This window comes from Tenrec ecaudatus, chromosome 2 (assembly GCF_050624435.1).
Source record: "Tenrec ecaudatus isolate mTenEca1 chromosome 2, mTenEca1.hap1, whole genome shotgun sequence".
Classification (NCBI taxonomy): Eukaryota; Metazoa; Chordata; class Mammalia; order Afrosoricida; family Tenrecidae; genus Tenrec; species Tenrec ecaudatus.
This window is the reverse complement of record NC_134531.1, coordinates 185,795,467-185,814,990: the sequence shown is the minus strand read 5'-3', so window position 1 is coordinate 185,814,990 and position 19,524 is coordinate 185,795,467. Positions and strand designations below refer to the sequence as shown.

Genomic DNA, 19,524 nt, shown 5'->3' with positions numbered 1-19,524 from the left:
TTCTTTTATTAGTAATTTGTGTCTGCTCAGCCTGCTTAGAGGCTTATAAATTTCATGGAATGTTTCAAAGACACAGCTTTTGATTTCATTGGTTTTTCTGTCTTATTAGTTTTGTATCTCATTTTAACTATTTCCTTCTTTCTGCTTATTTTAGGCTTAAATTGTTATTTTTCTCATAATTTAAAGTGGAAGGAAAATTAGATAATTGATTTGAAGACCTGCATCTTAAAATTATACCCCTAGGGCAGCAGTTTAACGTGCCAGCCCCCTAGAGAGAAAGGCGCGGCTGTTCACGCCCGGGCAGAGTTGCAGTCTTGGAGACCCACAGGGGCAGTTCTGCTTTGTCCCATAGGGTCACTGTGAGTCAGAATTGATGGATGACGGCGAGTTTGGTTTTTGAGTAGTAATACCCCACAACATTTCTCATGTACTTTCATCTTCATTCAGTTAAAATTTTCTAATTTGGGGGAGATTTATTTTTTGACTTAGGTGTATAGTAATACATAGTTAAGCTTTCAAACATTTGGCAGATTTCAGATATTTTCCTATTATAACTTCAGGTATTCCACAGAACATAGTTTATGTAGTTTCAGCCTTTTAAAATTCATTGGAACTTGTTTTATGTTCCAAATAAATGGAGCATTTATTTTGGTGACTATTTCACTCGCTGTTGGGTAAGTATCAAGTAGACTAAGTTGGATGGATTTTTTTTCTATTTGTCTTGCCCTTTCCCCTTCTGTATTTGAGAGCTCTCTTAGTAGGGATATGTATGTTTAGGATTATTATGCCCTTTGGATGGATTGACTCCTTTATCATTGCAAAGTGTCTCACTTTATCCCCGGTGATGTTTTTGGTTTTAAAATGGACTTGTTTGATATTAACATAGCCATTCTGTTTCCTTTGATTAGTGAGTGCTTGACCTGTCTATTCCTGCACTTTTAATCTTAACTGACAAAGACCGAACAAATCTGTCTTGAAAACACTGTGACCAGAATGTTTCTTAGACGAGAGGATGGCGAGAGTTTGCTCGCATCCTTTGGCTATGTTACGAGGAGCGGCTAGTCTCTGGTAAAGGACATCATGTTTGGTGGAAAGTCAGTGAAAGCGAGGAAGGTCCCGGAGGAGGTGGATTGGCACAGTGGCGGCATAGTGGACTACAGTATAGCAACAGTGTTAGGAGGTACAGCACGAGCAGGGGTTTACCAGTAAGCCTGGTCTCTTTTATTATTTTGAGTTCTGCTCCACGTTGGACCTGTTTTTAATGCCTGGCATGTACTAGGCAAACAGCTTAGACCTTTTATTATTTGCTAAAATGTTTCCCTTTTTAATTTAAAAGTGTTTCTAGGTGTCTTATATTCATGCGAATGGTGACTTATAAGTTGCCCTTGGAGAAAACCACAGAATGGAAAATAGATGTTTGAGTCCTGGCTCTGCCATTTCCAGAACGAGTTGCCTGGGGCATTTGTCTCACTGTCTCACAGCCCCCACCCCTACTCCCCTTTTTTTGGGGGGTGGTGTCCCAGATCTATTATTATGTAGAGGCAATGTTTGATGAATACTTTCAACCAATATTAAATGTCTGCCTTGTGTTGCCACCATTGTATATGTTGAGGGCATAGTACACAAAACATTAACATGGATGTCTTCATGGACCTGGAATATCAGGGAGGACAGATACTAGTAAACATGGCAGGTGACTGGGATGGATGTTACAGAGAAAAATAAAGCAGAGACAGGAGGTAAAGATTGCCAGCTTGAGGTTTTTGTTTTATATGGAATGGTTAGGTAAAAAAAACCTCAGTATAGTGTGTTATTGATGCAAGACCTGAAGGAAGGGAGGGAATGAGCCTTGAGCATATCTGGGTGGACAACAGTCTAGTTGGAAGGCACAGCAAATGTAGAGGCCTTGAGAGGGGAGCATACCTGGACTGTTTTAGGGACAGTAAGAAGGTCAGGGATGGCTATAGCGTAGAGCAGAGTGGGTGAAAGGGAAAGTTCTGCAAGATGAGGGTGGGTGGGCAGATCCTGTAGGACAGTGGCTCTCAACCTGTGGGTCGTTTGACCCCCAATTTATAGCAGTAGCAAAATGACAGTTATGAAGTAGAAACGAACATAGTTTTATGGTTGGGGGGGGGGTCACCATAACATAAGGAACTGTATGAAAGGGTCAAGGCATTAGGAAGGTTGAGAAGCACTGCTGTAGGATTTTGTCGGTATACGAGTTTTCTTGGATAGAAAGCCACGAGAGGATTTTGATCTGTGAAGTGACTTGCTTGACTTACCTGGAAAGAATCGCAGTGGCTGCTGTGTTGAAGAAAAGGTTGTGAAAGCAGTGGTGATTAAGCCTGTCGTGGTAGCTCTCATGGGTGACCTGTGAGGTAGGAGGAGAGAGAACTAGGTGAGTGCACAGTACTGGCAGCCAAATGAGTGTTGGTTGATAGGTCGAGTAATAAGAAGTCTGAGATTTACTGTTGGTTTAGTAACTGTTCATATGAGGACAGTTCTGATGAAATGATACAGGGAAATGAAATTCAGTTCAGTCATCCATTTATTAAACTCATCTTTTTAAAAATTGTGGGCTCTTAAATCTCTTGAAGCAACCGTGTATCAATTGTATCAAGCACATTTGTACATATGTTGCCATCATTATTTCCAAAGCATTTTCCTTCTACTTGAGCCATTTAAACCCACTTTCTATTGGATCCATCAAGTGTAGGAATTTGACCAAAGGAGGTCATTGTAAAGTAGACATGAAGAAGGGTAATTGCAGTGTTCTGTGTAATAGTAAACATTTTGCTATCAATTACTGCTTCTTTTGCATAAGTAAACTACAGTACGATGTGAACTGTAGCTCTTGTAAATGAAGATAGAGATCCTCAGTGACATGACATGATAATCCATGACACATGGAAAAAACAACTACTGAAGGGCAGGTTTGAAATAGCTTGCATCTTTGTGTGTCTAGAGTGTGTGTGCTGTGTATACATATACACAAACACAACTTCATTCAGTCTGTGGACCAGAATACTTTGGGTAGAGGTATTTTGGTGTCCCCATCTCCCCCCTTCATCGTCATTTTGGCATTTTGTGAAGTACCTGTACAAATCTTTGGCCTTTTGTTGTGTTATATGTGTGTTTTCCTTATTAATTTAAAGTGCCCACCCACCCCGCTTTCCATCCTTCTCTTATATTGTAGACTGGCATTCAGGTATATTAGGGGGCTTCAAAAAGTTGATGAACAATTTTAAAATAATGGAATTTTTTCATTAACTTTTTGAACCCTCTTCACATCACACTTCATAAATCCATTTATTTCAAGTATATTGTTCAGTGATACAATATGGGTTGTGATTTTAGTTTCTTAATGAAGAAGTTTATTTTCATATAGTCTGATTTATTAAATTTGTCTTCATGGTTAGCATGCCCAGCGTAAGGCTTTGCTTATTCTAAAGCCATGAAGATGTTCTGTCATTTCTTCTAAAAACTTTACACATCGTTCTGTCACTTCCTCTAAGGGCTTTACGTTTAGGCCTGCAATCTGTTAGATTTGTGTGTTTATGAGAGGCTAACACTCAAAATAAACATTTGTTTTTTTCCAATAAGAATTGGTTTAGTTGCTATAGTCTTAAGTCACTATAGCTCTATAATAAATGATTGCTGTCTTATGTATTAAATTCTCTACCTGTATTCCTCCAGAGTCTACTTTTTTCTTTTTTAAACAGTTTTATTGGGATATAATTCTCATATGATACAATTCAATAGTTTATTCATTATCAAGAAAGTTGTACAATCATTACCATAATCAATTTTAGAACATTTTCTCTTTTTGTACTCATTGTTGTTAACCCCCCATTTCGCTTCCCTCTCCCCTGCCAAGCTCCTAAGAAATCATTAATCCAATTACTGTCTCTATTGATTTACCTCTCTTGGATTTAATATACAGAAAAACATATACCAAAAGAGTAAAACAAAACCAACAACAGCAGAAAACATTAACAGCAATAACAAAGTAACACAGAAAATCCTCAATTGAAAGGGAGGAAAGAAAAATATTGAAAACTAACCAATTAAAAATGACTCTATAGGGAGCTCAACGAAAAAGGTGTTACATTTTAACCTAACTGCATCATGGGCAGTTCCTCTTTCCAGTGCACTCTGCTTGAAAGCATGCTGTTCACCTCACTGCTCTGTGGTCCGAGTGGATTCCCTGGAGGCTTAATCTATGTGTAGATCCTGCAAATGGATTTTGGGCTTCTGCTGTCATCTATAGTCTTCTGCAAACCCACCTGTTTACAAAGTAAGCGCTGATACCATTGCCTCCTTTGGATTTGAATGATATCTTTTATAGTCCTTGGGCCACACAGGCTGGTGTGCGTCTTAGTTGACACCTCACTTAGATGACTGCTTCTTTGAGCATCCCAGACTTTTAAGTTTTTATTGGTTCTGTATATTTCCATGAATTTCCATATATTTCCATGAATTAAAAAAATGTTCTTTAAAAAAATAGGGGTGGTCGTTGCTGGAATTTTGATTGGGATGGTATTGAATTTACTTTCTCTTATATTTTGATAAGTTTTGGTTCATTTAGTTTCTTTCCCCAGTTTCATTAAATGACATAATCATTAGCAGATGCTCAATTAGTGGTGACTACTATTACATAAATATAGTTCATGACTTTATATTATCTTGGCCAAGTTCACTATGGCATCTTGGATAGGTCTCCAAGTTTGAGCAGAGTGACACAAGAACTGATTGGAATGTGGTATTCTCTAGCTTTGGCAGGCATCTTGATACAGATTTTTTTGTTTCTTTTAAAATTATGTGTATTGGAAGCAAGAGTAGAAATGGTTGTCCATTTGTATTAATTTTCCCTCTCTGAGCAGTGTTATGCTTCGTATGATTTCTATTACAGCGTAAACAGCATTAGGCTTTTTCATGAAAGAGGAAATGGAACGTGAGCAAGTGCATGGTCAAGTGATGTCCCCAGAGTCACATAGTGACTTGTGAGCCAGAGAGTCCACACTTGGACTGGGCATGGCTGACTTCAAAGGCCTATTCTTGATACTCCAGTTGACGGATTTTTCTCTGCGGTGCCATTCTTAATGTGTTCCTTGGGTGTTTTTCCTATTTCTTCTCAGACTCACTGCCTTTGAGCCAATGTTGACTCACATACCGACCCAGTAATAGGAGAGGGTAGTGCCCCTTCTTTTCTAGTGTCCTTAAGTGCCTTTAAAAGTATTACAAGTTTTACTTTGAAGGCCATCTTTGAAATCGTAATCACTAGGAAGCATTTAAGCATTTTGACCCCGTTCTTCTGTGTTGTCAGAATCTAGTGGACCCGTGTCTACTCTTCTTTTGGAACTTATTACACATTCAAATAATTAATGAGGTAATGGAATACCTTGCTAGGTAATGGAGTACCTTGACATTGATAAGGATGACTACTTTCTGAACATAGACCTTGTTTCTTACCACTTTTTGGGTGGACTAGAGAGACAGGCTGTTGAATAGGTGTTTTCTCACACATTTTGAATTCTTGCTCATTGTAGATAATTTGGAAAACAGGGGAGAAAAGTAACAGAAATAATTACTATTTTTGTCATGGCAATTTACAGGTAGATTACTTTACTAACATATTTATTATACTCCGTTTACTTCTGTAGTGTAACATAGGAGCCCTGATGGTGTAATGGGTTATGCACTGGTCTGCTAACTGCAAAGCCAGCAGTTCGAAACCACCAGCCCCTCCAAGAGAGCAAGATGAGGCTTTCTACTCCTGTAAAGCTCTATAGTCTCGATAACAGACTCAAAAGCAGGGGCAGTTCTCTTCGGCTGTGTAGGCTCACTGTGGATTGGAATAGATTCAATGGCAGTGAGTGTCCCAAGTTGAATGTGCCAAAGGAGCCTTGATGGTGCTCTCAGGGAAGGCTTGCACTGCTAGATTGATTCCCCTTGATGAGTGGGTAATGCAAGGTCAGCGATTCGAGCCCACCAGCCACTCTGTGTGAGAAAGACGAGACTGTCTGCTCTCATAAGCATTTAGTCTTGAAACCCTACCCTATGTAGGGGTTTGGGATCGACTACACAGCAGCAGTTTGGTTTTGGTGAAGTGTATCAGGAAATGATCTGAGGTAAGGATGCAGAATGAACAAAAGAGCCAGGCACCTCTGTCCTTGTTCAGTGCAGGCATAGTTCAATTTAATGTTCTTCTTCCCTGTGTGAAGGTGACCCCCATGTGACCCTGCTTTCCTCTCAGTCACGCAATGAAGAACAGATAGTACAGCAGACCCTGAGCACAATGAACTATCGCATCTGGACCTTGTGTTAGGTAGAAACTAGCCAGAAGGGAAACACACATACCTCTCTCACTCTGGAGAGAACCATAGAAAAGTAGTAGGATCTGCCCCCTGGCAAAGGTGAAAACCTCGCAAATGCGGAAGAAACAAGGGAGCCCATTGAATTCCAGCCATCCCAGGTTTCCCTGTTTATGTGAATCAAAAGAACATAATAAATATTCTAGAGGATATTTATTGGCTAGCATTTTAACATGCTTTTTCTTTCTTTTTTTGGTAGCTAATAGTGAGCTTTTTGGGGGGAAAATGGGATTGATCATACCACTACCCCCCAACTGAAAAATAAGTTGGAAATTTTCCCATGTCATAATTGTAAAACAGTATTTCCTTAGTGTTAGACAGTAGAGTACAATCTTCAAAATTTTTACCATGTCCGTGGGGCTCCAAAAAGCTTGTGGGAAAAATGGAATTAAAAGATAATGGAATATTTCCTAGAACTTTGAATACTCCTTGTATTTCAAAATCTCCTTTTTAATATCATAATTGGAATATTAATGACACTTGCTAAGATAGGCGATTGTGAAAATAAATACTATAAAAATAAAACCCAGATGAAATTCTGGCCTGTTTGGTGTTCTGTTTTTACAGAATACTGAACAGGAGGCCAGTATTTTTAAAAATGTCTATGTGTTAAAAACAGACAACTGTGAGTATTAGATTTATGAAAATAAAGAGAACTGACAAAGTAGTAACTTTTGCAATGTGGGATTCATTATACTCTTAACACTTTAAACAGAAGCTTCTAAATATTTTTCTAATTGTTTTCAGTAAGGTAGTCTAGACCTAGTACACACAGCACATGTGTGTATCTGTGTGTGTAATTGATAGCTACCTGCACACACGTAACCACTGCCATCCTGGCCTGACTGACTCCGACTGACCTGTAGTTTACAGGAGGAGGCACTCCTCACTGCCTCCCGTGGGGGGCGCTTGGTGGGTGGCTTTGCGGCCAGCACTTACTCACCTGACAGCGTCGCCAGGGCTTCTGTAGACACACGTAGTTCAGTGTATATTGTGTGCAGGTCATACGCATTTATCTGTATACACATCACATGCATAAACTCTCACATACTTCTTTCCCTCAAAGAACTCTGTTTCATTCTCTATCTTAAATGTAAGATGGTCTTGCTTGTAAAATGTACCATTATTTTATGAAGCTATCAGAAAAATTGCTACTAATTTTAATGGTAAGATGTTCTAAGAAACATTCCTAATGATAGATGTTAAAATATCGGGAAACAATACCTCTTGGAAATTGATGGAATAAGGCATATGTTATGTGTTCTTTCTGATTTTCTGGTTTTTAAAGAAGAACTCATTAGCTACTGTAGTGATATTATCGTAATGGATTAGAAACTGCCGTTTGAATAACGTGGACTAAACTAAACTACAAAAAGAAGCCACGGCTCTTGATTCTTTACCTCAAACTCAGGATAGATGAATTACAGATGTAAGTAGATTACAGTAAAGTGAAAGTTGCAGGATACTAGATGGGAGAATGTGTTTATGACTTCGGAGAAAGACATAAAGCAGAAAGCACAAGTGATAAAGGAAAACAGTTGGTAAGCTGGAGTGACCCTTTGTACAACAAACACTGCTGTGTTTGAGTTCACTGTTGCAGGTACGGTCCAGGTTCTGGAGGGCCTTCCTCTTGGTCACTGACCCTACCAAGCATGGTGGATGCACTTTTCCAGAAGCATGGATCACGAGAGACCCTGGCCAAAGTATGTGAGATAAAGTCTCAACATCATTGTTTCTAAGGAGCATATTCTGGCTGTGCTTCTTCCAAGACAGATTTGTTCTTTTGGCAGTCCATGGTACTTTCAATATTATCCATCAACACCATAATTCAAATGCATCAATTCTTCTATAGTTTTAAAAAAATCTATCATTTTATTGGGGGCTCGTGCAACTCTTATCACAATCCATACACACATCCATTGTGTCAAACACATTTGTACATTTGCTGCCATCATCATTCTCAAAACATTTTCTTTCTACTTGAGCCCTTGGTATCCACTCATCATTTTTTCCCTTCCTCCTTCCCTCCCTCTCCCTCCCTTCCGAACCCTTGATAATTTATAAATTATTATTACCATATATACTTGAGTAAAAGCTGAGTTTTCAAGCACATTTTAAATGCAGTTTTTATAGTAAAATTAGGTGCCTCAACCAGGTCAGCTTATACTCGAGTATATATGGTGTTTTTTCATGTCTTACACTGACCCATGTTTCCCTTCACCTACTTTTCTGTTGTCTGTCCCCCTGGAAGTGGGTTATATATAGATCATTTTGATCAGTTTCCACTTTTTGCCCCCACCTTCCACCTACTCTCCTGGTATGGCTACTTTCAATATCAGTCCTGAGTGGTTTATCTGTCATGTATTCCCTGTGTTTCCAGCGCGCGCTCTCTCTCTCTCTCTAAATTTTCTATGAGGTCACAGGCAATTTTTTTCTTGTGTAAAATCATTTTATTGGGGGCTCGTACAACTCTTATCACAATCCATCCTTCCATTGTGTCAAGCACATTTGTACATTTCTTGCCATCATTCCCAAAACAGTTTCTTTCTACTTGAGGCCTTGGGATCAGCTACTCATTTTCACCCCCTCTCCCCCACCCTTCCTTGCTCACCCTTGATAATTTATAAATTGTTATTATTTTGCCATGTCTTACGCTGTCTGACATCTCCCTTCACCCACTTTTCTGTTGTCTGTCCCCCCTTGGGTGGTGGTGGTGTTATATATAGATCATTGTGATCGGTTTCCCCTTTCTTGCCCACCTTCCCCTTCCCCTCCTGGTATTGCTATTCTCATTATTGGTCCTGAGGGGTTTATCTGTCCTGGATTCCCTGTGTTTCCAGCTTTAATCTGTACCCATGTATGTGCTCTGGTCCAGCCAGATTTGTAAGGTAGAACTGGGGTCATGATAGTAGGGAGGAGGAAGCATTAAAGAACTAGAGGAAAGTTGTATGTTTCAATGTTGCTATACTGTACCCGAACTGGCTGGTCTCCTCCTTGTGACCCCCCTGTAAGGGGATGTCCAATTGTCTACAAATGGTCCTTGGGTCTCTACTCTGGACACCCCCATCATTCACAATGATAAGAATTTTTTGCTCTGGGTCTTTGATTCCTGATACCTGATCCCATCGACATCTCATGATCACACAGACTGGTGTGCTTCTTCCATGTGGGCTTTGTTGCTTCTCAGCTAGATGGCCGCTTGTTTATCTTCAAGCCTTTAAGACCCCAGATGCTATATCTTTTTGATAGCTGGGCACCATCAGCTTTCTTTGCCACATTTGCTATGTACCCATTTTACCCATTTTGTCTTCAGCGATCGTGTCGTGAAGGTGAGCATTATGGAATGCTGTGTTATTAGAACAAAGTGTTCTTGAGTTGAGGGAGTACTTGAACAGAGGCCAATGTCCACCTGCTACCTTAATACTAAACCTATAAGCAGATGTACATAGGTCTATTTCCCTATTGTTATATATAAATATGTTTACATATTCCATACCTGTATGTAGATCTCTGTAAATGCCCTTTGCCTCCTAGTTCTTTTCTCTATTTCCGTTTACTCTCCTCTTGTCCCAATATCATGTTTTTAGCCTTCATTCAGGTTTCAGTAATTTCCTGTCAGTTACAATACCCTTGATAAAGCCCTACCAGGCATCTTATGCCCTCCTCACCATCGATTTTGGATCACTTGTTCCATTATCCCTGGTGTTGTTAATACCCACTTCCTTTCCCTCGCCTCCCCTCTCCCATGTCCCTCTCGAACCATTGGTCCTGTTTTCTCCTTCAATTGTTTATCCCCCTATCTTACCTAGATAGACGTGCAGAGACAATAATAAGCATCAAAACAAGAAAAGAAAAGAAAACAACAAAAGCGACAACCCCCGAAAGAAAGAAAGAAAGACCAGTAAATAGTTCAAGGTTTGTTTGTTGAACTATTTAGGAGTGTTGTCCAGTCCAGTTGGATGGGGTGCCACTCTCTGGCCCCAAAGTGTATTTTTGCTATTCCCTGGAGATTTCATTGCTTTGCTCCCCTTGCTGCTCTGCTGCATGCCCTTAGGGTTCCACCCTGGAATCTTCTTTAGGTTTATGATTTTTTTCATTCTTGATTGTTTATATCCATAGTGTGTGGTATGAGGTAGCATTTAACTTTTATTTTTAATACCACTTACTGATTTATACCTTTGTTACTAGTTTGAAGTTCTTACTTTATACCCAAATTCATAAATATAAGTGAATCTGTTTCTGGTGCTCTCATTCGGTTTTATTATTTTTTTGTACTTTAAGTATTATAGCTTTAAAAAGTAAACCTTAATATCAAATATTAAAAAAAATATAAAAGTTGATGAAGCAAAGAATGACATCCACCTCATGTTCATTTTTCTTAATACTTGTTTCTTACCATGTTTGAAATTTCTTTTGTGACTTAAGATGCTATACATTTAAAAAATGTTCTTTGGAAACTTGTAAATAGTCTTCTATTACAGGGGTAGGTACTTGATATGTATTCAATAAATAAAGTTTAATTTTTATCTAATTGGATTTACCAAAGGTAGAGAGTGGTTAAAAATATATTTCTCTTTTGCATGGTGTATTTTATTTAGTACTTGAAATTACATATCTTCTTTATGAAATTTACTTTTTAGGGGGGAAGCCCAACTGTTATTATTATTTTGTTTGACTTGAATATTGATCTCTGCAATAATAAGCCTTACTTTTTATTTATGTTTTCTCATTTTTGTGGTGTGGTGTGTGTGTGTGTGTGAGAGAGAGAGAGAGAGAGAGAGAGAGAGAGAGAGAACACATATGAATATTACCCCTATGGGCAGGGGAATGCCCAAACTCAATTTATTTTAAAAATGCTGGTTGCAGTCCAACCCATTAGATTGATTTCATGAGTCACAACTAGCAGTTGGAAAACACCCAAGCACCCAAGATGCATTTTCCTGCATTACCATGTGACATTTAACCAGTGACTTAATTTCTCTGAGGTCAGATTTTTTTCTGTAGTATTTGAGTATCTACTTGATATTTTTGTCTCAATGAAAAGGCAGTATATGAAACTTACTTGCTTACATAGTTAAGTTTGCTAGTAGTACTTTGTATTATTTATGCCATCCTTCCTATGGTAAACAAATATGTAAAAATATTAAAGCAGACTGCAGAATGCCTGTTTCCTAGATCTCTTCTAGGTTCTTTTTAGGAACAGAGATTTTTGTTGTATTAAGATCTTCTATTGTGTAAGTATTTTTAATCACAAAACTGAAAACGTAGACTTGGCAGCATTTTAAAAGCAGGGAAGTGATTCCTCTTATATAACTCTTTAAGGTAGAAGGTTTTCCAAATGAAATATATTCTGTGTTGGATGGTACCTCCTGGCAGGACTGTATCACTGCCCACACCTGCTGTGCCCCTCTACTTTGTACATTAAAAGGCAGAATCAAGAATGGCCGAGGTCATTGGACCCAACGTATGTCTCCCTTCCAGTGATTGCCATGGCAGTGAGAAGGTGGAATGTGAAAAAGAGACTCCAGGATTAGTGAAATGCTGGGAGAGGGGGAAAGAAACTCAAGGTGGTAGCTAGAAGGAGCGCTGGTGGCATAGTGGTCATGCATTGCCTGTTAGCCCCAAGGTCAGCGGTTGGAAACCACCAGCCCCTCCATGGGAGAAAGATGTAGCTTTCTACTCTCATGAAGAGTTAGTGTCTTGGAAATGCGCAGCATTGTCCTCTGGGGTTACCAGGAGTTGGAGTCAGCTCAATGCCAACATAGGTTCTACCATTGATCAGAATACTAGTTTCTCTCTCTCTGCTGACCCGTTTTCAACTCATATTGTGATATTTTCTTCTTCTTTTTAGAAAGATAGTGCAGTAGTAGGGTAAACTTTCTAGGTCATGTTTTGTTTTACAGAATGTATACCGGGGCTACCTAGGATGCATTTGCTCATGAAGATGAGGAAGTGTTGCCATTGCTAGCCTAGGGTTGGACTCAGACATGAGAGCGCTTGTGAGGATGTTGCAGTGTTTTGTTATGTTGTGCATAGGATTCCTGTGTGTTTCAACTGGCACCTAGCAACAATGACAGGGGTAGCAGTGTTATTTAAAAAGCTCAAATACTTCAGCAGTTTATTATACTCACAGATGACCCAACATATATATGTTATGCTTCTGACAGTAGTGTTGGATTTCATTATTTTTCTTGCCCTCTTTGGTTCGACACGTTTGTAATCAGTGGCACGACATTTCCAAGGCCGACTTTGAGGGTGGCGGGGATCTTCTGACTGTAATTGTCCTTAGTTTGGAGAATTGTATTATCAGTTATGCTCAGAATGCTATTTATGAGGACAAAGTCACTGCCTGTACACCTGCGCCCTCATTTCTGATAGTTGGAAAATGTCCTTAAAACAAGACTAGGATGAGTCGTCATCAATCAGCTGAAAGTAGTGATATTTATACCATGCCATGTAGGGAGGCAGTATATGTAGTCCTATTCCATTGACTACATAGTTTCTTCATAGCCGCTCTCTTAAAAATGAAAACAAGTAAATAAATTAGGAGAGAAAGTTTTATCTGGGAAAATATAAAAACAAAACCAGCACATTATACCTAAGGCATCATCCACTCCACCACGCTCAGATATTTGGTCAAAGACATACTGTATATACTTGAGTATAAGCTGACCCGAATAACAGCTGAGCCACCTAATTTTACCACAGAAACTGCATTAAGATGTGCTGAAAAACTTGTCTCACCGGGTGCAGTATAGCAGCGATGAAGCATACAATCTTCCTCCAGTACTTTAATGCTTCCTCCCCCCAACTGTCATGATCCCAATTCTGCCTTACAAATCCAGCTAGACCAGAGGATGGACACTGGTACAGATAGGAACTGGAAACACAGGGAATCCAGGACAGATAAACCCCGTAGGACAAGTGGTGAGAGTGGCGATTAGCAGTAGGGTGGAGGGAAGAAGATGGGGCAGAAAGAGAGAATCGAGCACAAGAATCTACATATAAGCACCTCCCTGGGGGACTGACATCAGAAAAGTGGGTGAAGGGAGACGTCGGACAGTATAAGACATGACAAAATAATAATTTATAAATTATGAAGGGCTTGTGAGGGAGGGGCGGGGATGAGGAGCTGATACCAAGGACTCAAGTAGAAAGCAAATGTTTTGAGAATGATGACGGCAACAAATGTACAGATGTGCTTGACACAATGGATGTATGCATGGATTGTGTTAAGAGTTGTACAAGTTGTAAAATGATTTTAAAAACAAAAAAACTCAGCTTATACATGAGGATATGCGGTATGTTGCTATTTTGTTGTCTTTAGGTGTACTACTAAGAATCCAATGAAAACTGAAAGTCTTTCTGGGGACTTGCATATACATTACCTTTTATGTATAGTTTCATGGTATTTATAGCTCTTGTCCCAAGCCCATGGATCTCTAATCAACAATCCCTGGAATAAGAGTTTCCCAAACATGAGCTTAACAGCATATAGGGTTTACCCCAGAATTAGCTATCTGAGGCATATCCATCACTTACCGTATATACTCATGTATAAGCTGAGTGTTTCAGCACATTTGTAATGCAGTTTTTCTGGTAAAATTAAGTGCTTCGGCTGCTATTGGGGTTGGCTTATACACTAGTATATACGGTACTTGTCCAGGGTGAGCTCAGACTGTATGTGAAGATGATCAGATGCTGTCATGGATACTAGGGAAAAGAGGCCCCAGGAGAAAGAAAATCCAGGCCTGAGATGGGCCTGATTGATGTGTCCTTAAAAAAGGGTCAGTTAGGAGTACATCTTCTTAGAGCAATGGCTCTTCAAGGGGGGTGGGGGACAGTTTTAGCTTCTCCTCCATCGGGACATCTGTCCATCTGGAGAGAGTTTTGTTTGTCACATTGAGACGTTGGGGTGTGGTGTGGTGGGCAAGTACTACTAGATCCCCTAGGGTATATGATGGCCCATGGCAGCCTCAAATGTCAGTAGGACCAAGGTTGACTTGCACTAGCGCTCAGCCCTTACTCAGAGTGTGTTTTTCATCGGTGGCAGTATCACAGGGGGAGAGCCTGCATATTTATCTATTACCTAGAAGGGACCTTCCAAATTTAATGGAAAATGGACTTAAAAGAGAGCGGTGGTTAGGAACCCTTTGAAGCCTCTTTGTAAGTGTGATGTTTCTCAGTAGGTTAAGGAGGAAAGAGATGATGACAAGACGTGAATAAGCCACTTTGGTATTTCAAAGAACTTCCCTTTCCCAAAAGTGTTGGAGGCTCACCCTCTAATTGGCTTACCTCATGGTTTCACCTGAAAGTTCCCATGTAGGAAACCACCTTCCGTCTCCCTTGGGAGACTCATCACCCTGTCCTCTCCCTCTGTACTTCACCTGGGACCTTTTGTCTATTTGTCTTTAAGGATTAAAAGCCAAAATAGGTATTTTTAAAAAAGTTTTGTGGCTCCTATGAGAATTTTCTCTTTTGACCCCCACTCATCTATCTGCCCCATGGAGCAGGCTGGGAAAGGGCCGCAGGAGTGGGGAAGAATGTGCGGCACTTCCTGTCTCCCGGAAGTATTCATTTGGTGAAGTGAGAGGCGCAAGGGAATAATTACTGTGTTACTGGCCTCTTCTTAATGTTGATGCTGTAAACAATTTGTTTTACTTAGAATCCACAATCAATGAGCCTGGAAATAGCAATCAGGAAATCAGAAGACACACCGCATTGAGCAAATCTGCCGTCATAGACCTCTTTAAAGAGTTCCAGAAGCAATATGTCGCTTTGGGAAAGCTCAAACTTAAAAACTCAAGCTCAATGCCACTGAGTAAGAACTGCCTTTGTAGGTTTCTGAGACCATAACTCCTTTTTTAACAAGTCCGTGGAGCGCTTTTTGTGTGTGGGTAGCAAATACCTTTGTTGTTTACATTCATCACTACTATATATGTATATGTATGTATAAGAATCATCTATATCTTAACATATTAATAAAGAAGCATGATAACCCTATATCACAGATGTTTTCATTTGTATGTTGTAACGATTTCAACACAAGAGATTGTAACTTGAGGAGAGCAGAATGCCATGTCTTTCTCCTGCAGAGCAGCTGGTGGTTTCGAACTGCTGACATAGTGGTTAGCAGCTCTACACATCATCACTGTGCCACTGGGGCGCCTAATGTGAAAGCTAGACAACGAGTATCTTGATGCCTCTGAATTTGGGCACTGACAAAGACTATTCAATGTACCATGGATTGCCAAAAGAATGACCAAATCGATTTTGAAAATTTTTAGCCAGAATGCTGCTTAGGTGTGAGGCTGGTGAGATTTTTGTCTCGTGTACTTTGGATCTGTTATCAGAAAGGATCAGTCTGGAGAAGGAAGGAGATCAAGCTTGGTAGAGGGTCAGTGAAAAAGAAGACTCACAGGAGATGGCTTGACTGACGCAGACCCTAAAGCAAAGAGCTCAAACATCGCAATGATTGAGTCGGGTGCAGGAATGGACGGGGTGTTATTTGGTGTATAGAAGGTCCCTATGAGTAGTAAATGACTCAGTGGCAGCATTGCCTGATTGTAATAATTGCCGGTGTGTGGCCACCACCATCTGTTAGTCACACAAGTGTTTTTCATGTTGTTCTGATTCTGGTAGTTGTGCCACTTGTATTTCAGATACCAGCAAGTTCACGTGCCCATGGTGGGTAGCTTTCAGTACCTTCCAGACTCTGACAGATAGAATGAAAGGCCTGGTGATCCAGTTCCCACAATGAGCCAGCGAGTACCTTCACAACAGACTATTGCCTGTCTCTGCTGTAGAACCGGAAGCTGAGCCGCCGCCTCGGAAGGCACTTCCAGACCACAGTGGTCACAGGGAGCTCAAGTGTACCGATGATTGTGAAGTAGGTTCAGGACCATGCTGCACGGGGGCTCCCCATGAATCCAGCTGCCTCCATGGCAAATAGCAGCAGCGTTCTACACAGATGGATAGGTTTCCTTATAGAAGGGGGGTGGGCCATCGAAGTCCAGCAGCTTGGAAAGGTTGGGTTAAACTAAACCAGTCTCATTTTGAAAAATTGCAGGACATTAGAGATCCTTTAGTATCGTAATGCCATTTTGGGAGGGTGGGGGGAGTGAGAGAATGAGAGTGAAACTGCTCTCAAATTTAATTAACCTTTGGGATTAATATCTGGAATACACTTCATCAATGATCTCATAGTTTAATCACAGAATTTTGCCTTTGGCATCTTCTGAGGTTTTATCAGAGAAACTGAAAAATATGTGTCATGGGGTGGTGGTTCCAGCCTCCACAGGGCCTCATTGCGCACAGTTGTATTAAATTGCCTATCTTCATCCACTCTCACCAGTCCTTACGAGGTGAATAGCTGTTTGTAGCAGAAGGGTTAGGTCCTTTGGGACCATGTAAGTCCAGGCCATCTCTCCCTTTCGAGGAGAGTCAAAGGAAGAGTCGGCTTCCTCACGCTAAAGACAGTTACTTCTTGTGTAGTCTACTTGGCTGCTTTTCTGAGTGAGGAAAACGTTGTTAAGGATTGCTCTGGAGGATCTAGGCTGCACTTCCCTCCAGAAGTTTCTAGTTCAGAACACACATACCCCTCTCTATTCTTCCCTTTCTTCACCCAGTTCCCCATTCTTTTCCCGGTTCCCCTTTCTTCTTGGCAGTCATTCTCTCTCCTCCTTAGAATCCAAGACATTGTGACATTGTAAGCGTAACACTGTAACTGTACTGGTCAAACCCAGGAGAAGGTGTCCTGAGGGTCACTTTGTTCCTTCCCTAAAGGAGCACTGCCACATCTATTCATCGCCAGGTCCCTCAAGGTCACAGTAAAATTGCATCGAGAGGCCCATCAGAAGTAGTCCCTTTGCTCCCCTCTCCTCACCCTGTCTACCCGTTCTGGGTCACTTACTGCCACTTCTCCAACCTTGCTGTGGACCCTACTTCCACCGTCCTCTGTCAAGATTTCTCGTCAGCTGAGCAAAGTTCCAGTCAGAAATGTTGAAGAACGGGAAAGAACCTGAAAATAGCAAAGGGAAATGAGTATTGGGCAATGTGAATTTAGGTAATCTGGCTTATAAAGTGCTGTTTATTTTCTGTAGACATGCTGCCTTCCATGAGCTGGTGGCTGCCGTTTGCATCGAGAGGCCCATTTCCTCCCCAGTGCAGGCACTGGAGCATGGGATTCTGTGGTTTTACGGAGGAAGCCAGTTGGTCTTTTTGTAGTCAGCCATCTGGAGCCGTTCTGTCAGAGTCTCAGTTTAGAGAAGCGGGAGAAGAGAAGCATCGGGGAAGGGAAAGTAGCATCTTCAAAGTAGGGAGTGAACACTACTTACAGCGTTGGAAACGGTACAGGGCAGTCATGCTTTTTACTTAGGCTCGCTGAGCCAGAGTCAACTCTGGAGGAGCCTCAACTGGGAAAATCCAATCATGTATCACCTCTAGTTACTGGGCATCGATTGAGCAACTGGGTCACCAGAAAGAATAGTTATTACAGTGCCTCTTTGTGCAGTAAACAAAACTCACCAGCTACTGTATTTCCAGGGCAGGTCAGACTGTTGCTGGCTAACAGCATCCTCTTCAGGGACACGGTTGGGCACCCACCATGCCTGCTGGAGGGGATTGCAAAGCCACTGCAGACAAACAGCCATCCAGGGAGTACAGAGGAAGCAGGGGGGCTTTGTCAGTTCTAATTGCTGGCGGGTGGGCTGGATTACTGAATAGGAGACACTCAAGTAAACAGTTTGTACAATCATCAGGAACTTAAGGGGGTCTCTGGGGCTTCTGGCCACGGTACAGAAGAACCATGATGACTGAGTTATAGCTCCAGCCTCACTCCCACAGTGTAGCCTCTTTTCTCACAGTTTATGCGGAAGCTTCATAAACAAGGGTTTTATGCTTGATTCTTGTCTACCCATTGCCCATATTGATTTATGAGAAATGAATACAGCCTCTTGGCTCAAAATGGCATGTATTATTATCCATAAGCCAACTTCATTCTTGGGTTCGTGTTGTTAGACTAGCTTGGGTTTTCAAAATGCTATCTTGGTGTAGTTATTTAGGATTTACAAAACTTGGCATAATTCAAATAACCTGTTTTTCCCCCCTTAGAACACTTCAGTTATGGAGGATCAAAATGAAGATGAGTCCCCCAAGAAAAATACTCTTTGGCAGGTAGGAATGACTGCGTAAGATAAGATAGCAATTGAGTTAATGTAGATAAGATGCTCCCGTAGCTGGTTGCACAAGGAAAGCAAGAGCCAAGCGTTTTGTTTAGTTTTGTGTGGTTTTGCAAGTTTGGGAACCCAGTCTCAATGATCTGCTTCTCCTTAGGGAAATGTTGTTCTAAATAGTGCAGAATGAAACATTTTGGTGTTTTCATGACAGTTCTAAAGTGGATGTGGCCTAAAATGTTCGTGGCTGTGATCAAGCCGGAGGTGGACAGTGGTGGTGCCCTTTGTCGCCAGAATGGCATCATGCCACACAACAGTGCATTTACATCGACTTTCACTTTCCTCCTTCGGATTGTGCTCCCCCGCCCCCATAAACCTCAGCCTCCTTCTTTTCTGGCTCCAGTCTCTTCCCTCCTCCCTCCCTGATGGTATGTTTGTGAGGAGTGGGTATATGAATGTTCATGCTTTGAGGTTTTGCCAACTACTGTGGTACATAGGTGTTTCCCTTCTTCCTAAAGGTATGATTACAGGCAGAACGATTGGCATCTAAATGAAATAAGGTTTTAAGAAAGAAAAATAACTTGGCTGGTTTGATTTGAAAGCACAGAGGCAGATTACTTAGCATGAATAAAATACCTCCAATAAATTTAAGATAAAATGACAAAAAGCAAAACAATGCCAGGAAGTTCTTACTGGACCCAGTAGGGGTTGGAAATAAAACATTGAAAAGTGCACACCCCAGTATACAAACAAACACATTTTGTTTAGTCTGAATTTGTTCCTTTATTAAAAAATACGTGTACACACACACACACACACACACACACACACACACACACTTGTGTATAAGCCAGGTTTCCCAGCACATTTTTAATGCAGTTTTTGTGGTAAAATTAGGTGCCTGGGCTGATACTGGGTTGGCTTATACTCGAGTATATATGGTATATATAAATCTGATTTTCTACATTTACTCTGGA

The 19,524-nt window shown here is 40.9% G+C and overlaps 1 protein-coding gene across 6 annotated transcripts in view; it reads left to right on the top strand.

Moving 5' to 3' along the window:
- Positions 1–19,524, top strand: part of FBXW11 (F-box and WD repeat domain containing 11) — a 135,513-nt gene that overhangs the window by 64,909 nt on the left and 51,080 nt on the right. For 3 of the 6 annotated variants that reach the window (XM_075541942.1, XM_075541944.1, XM_075541940.1), the window contains one exon: positions 18,486–18,548. The exons of the other annotated variants lie outside the window; for them this stretch is intronic. In XM_075541942.1, coding sequence (XP_075398057.1) covers positions 18,486–18,548 — 63 coding nt within the window. The remainder of the gene's footprint in view (positions 1–18,485; positions 18,549–19,524) is intronic. 6 annotated transcript variants of the gene reach the window in all.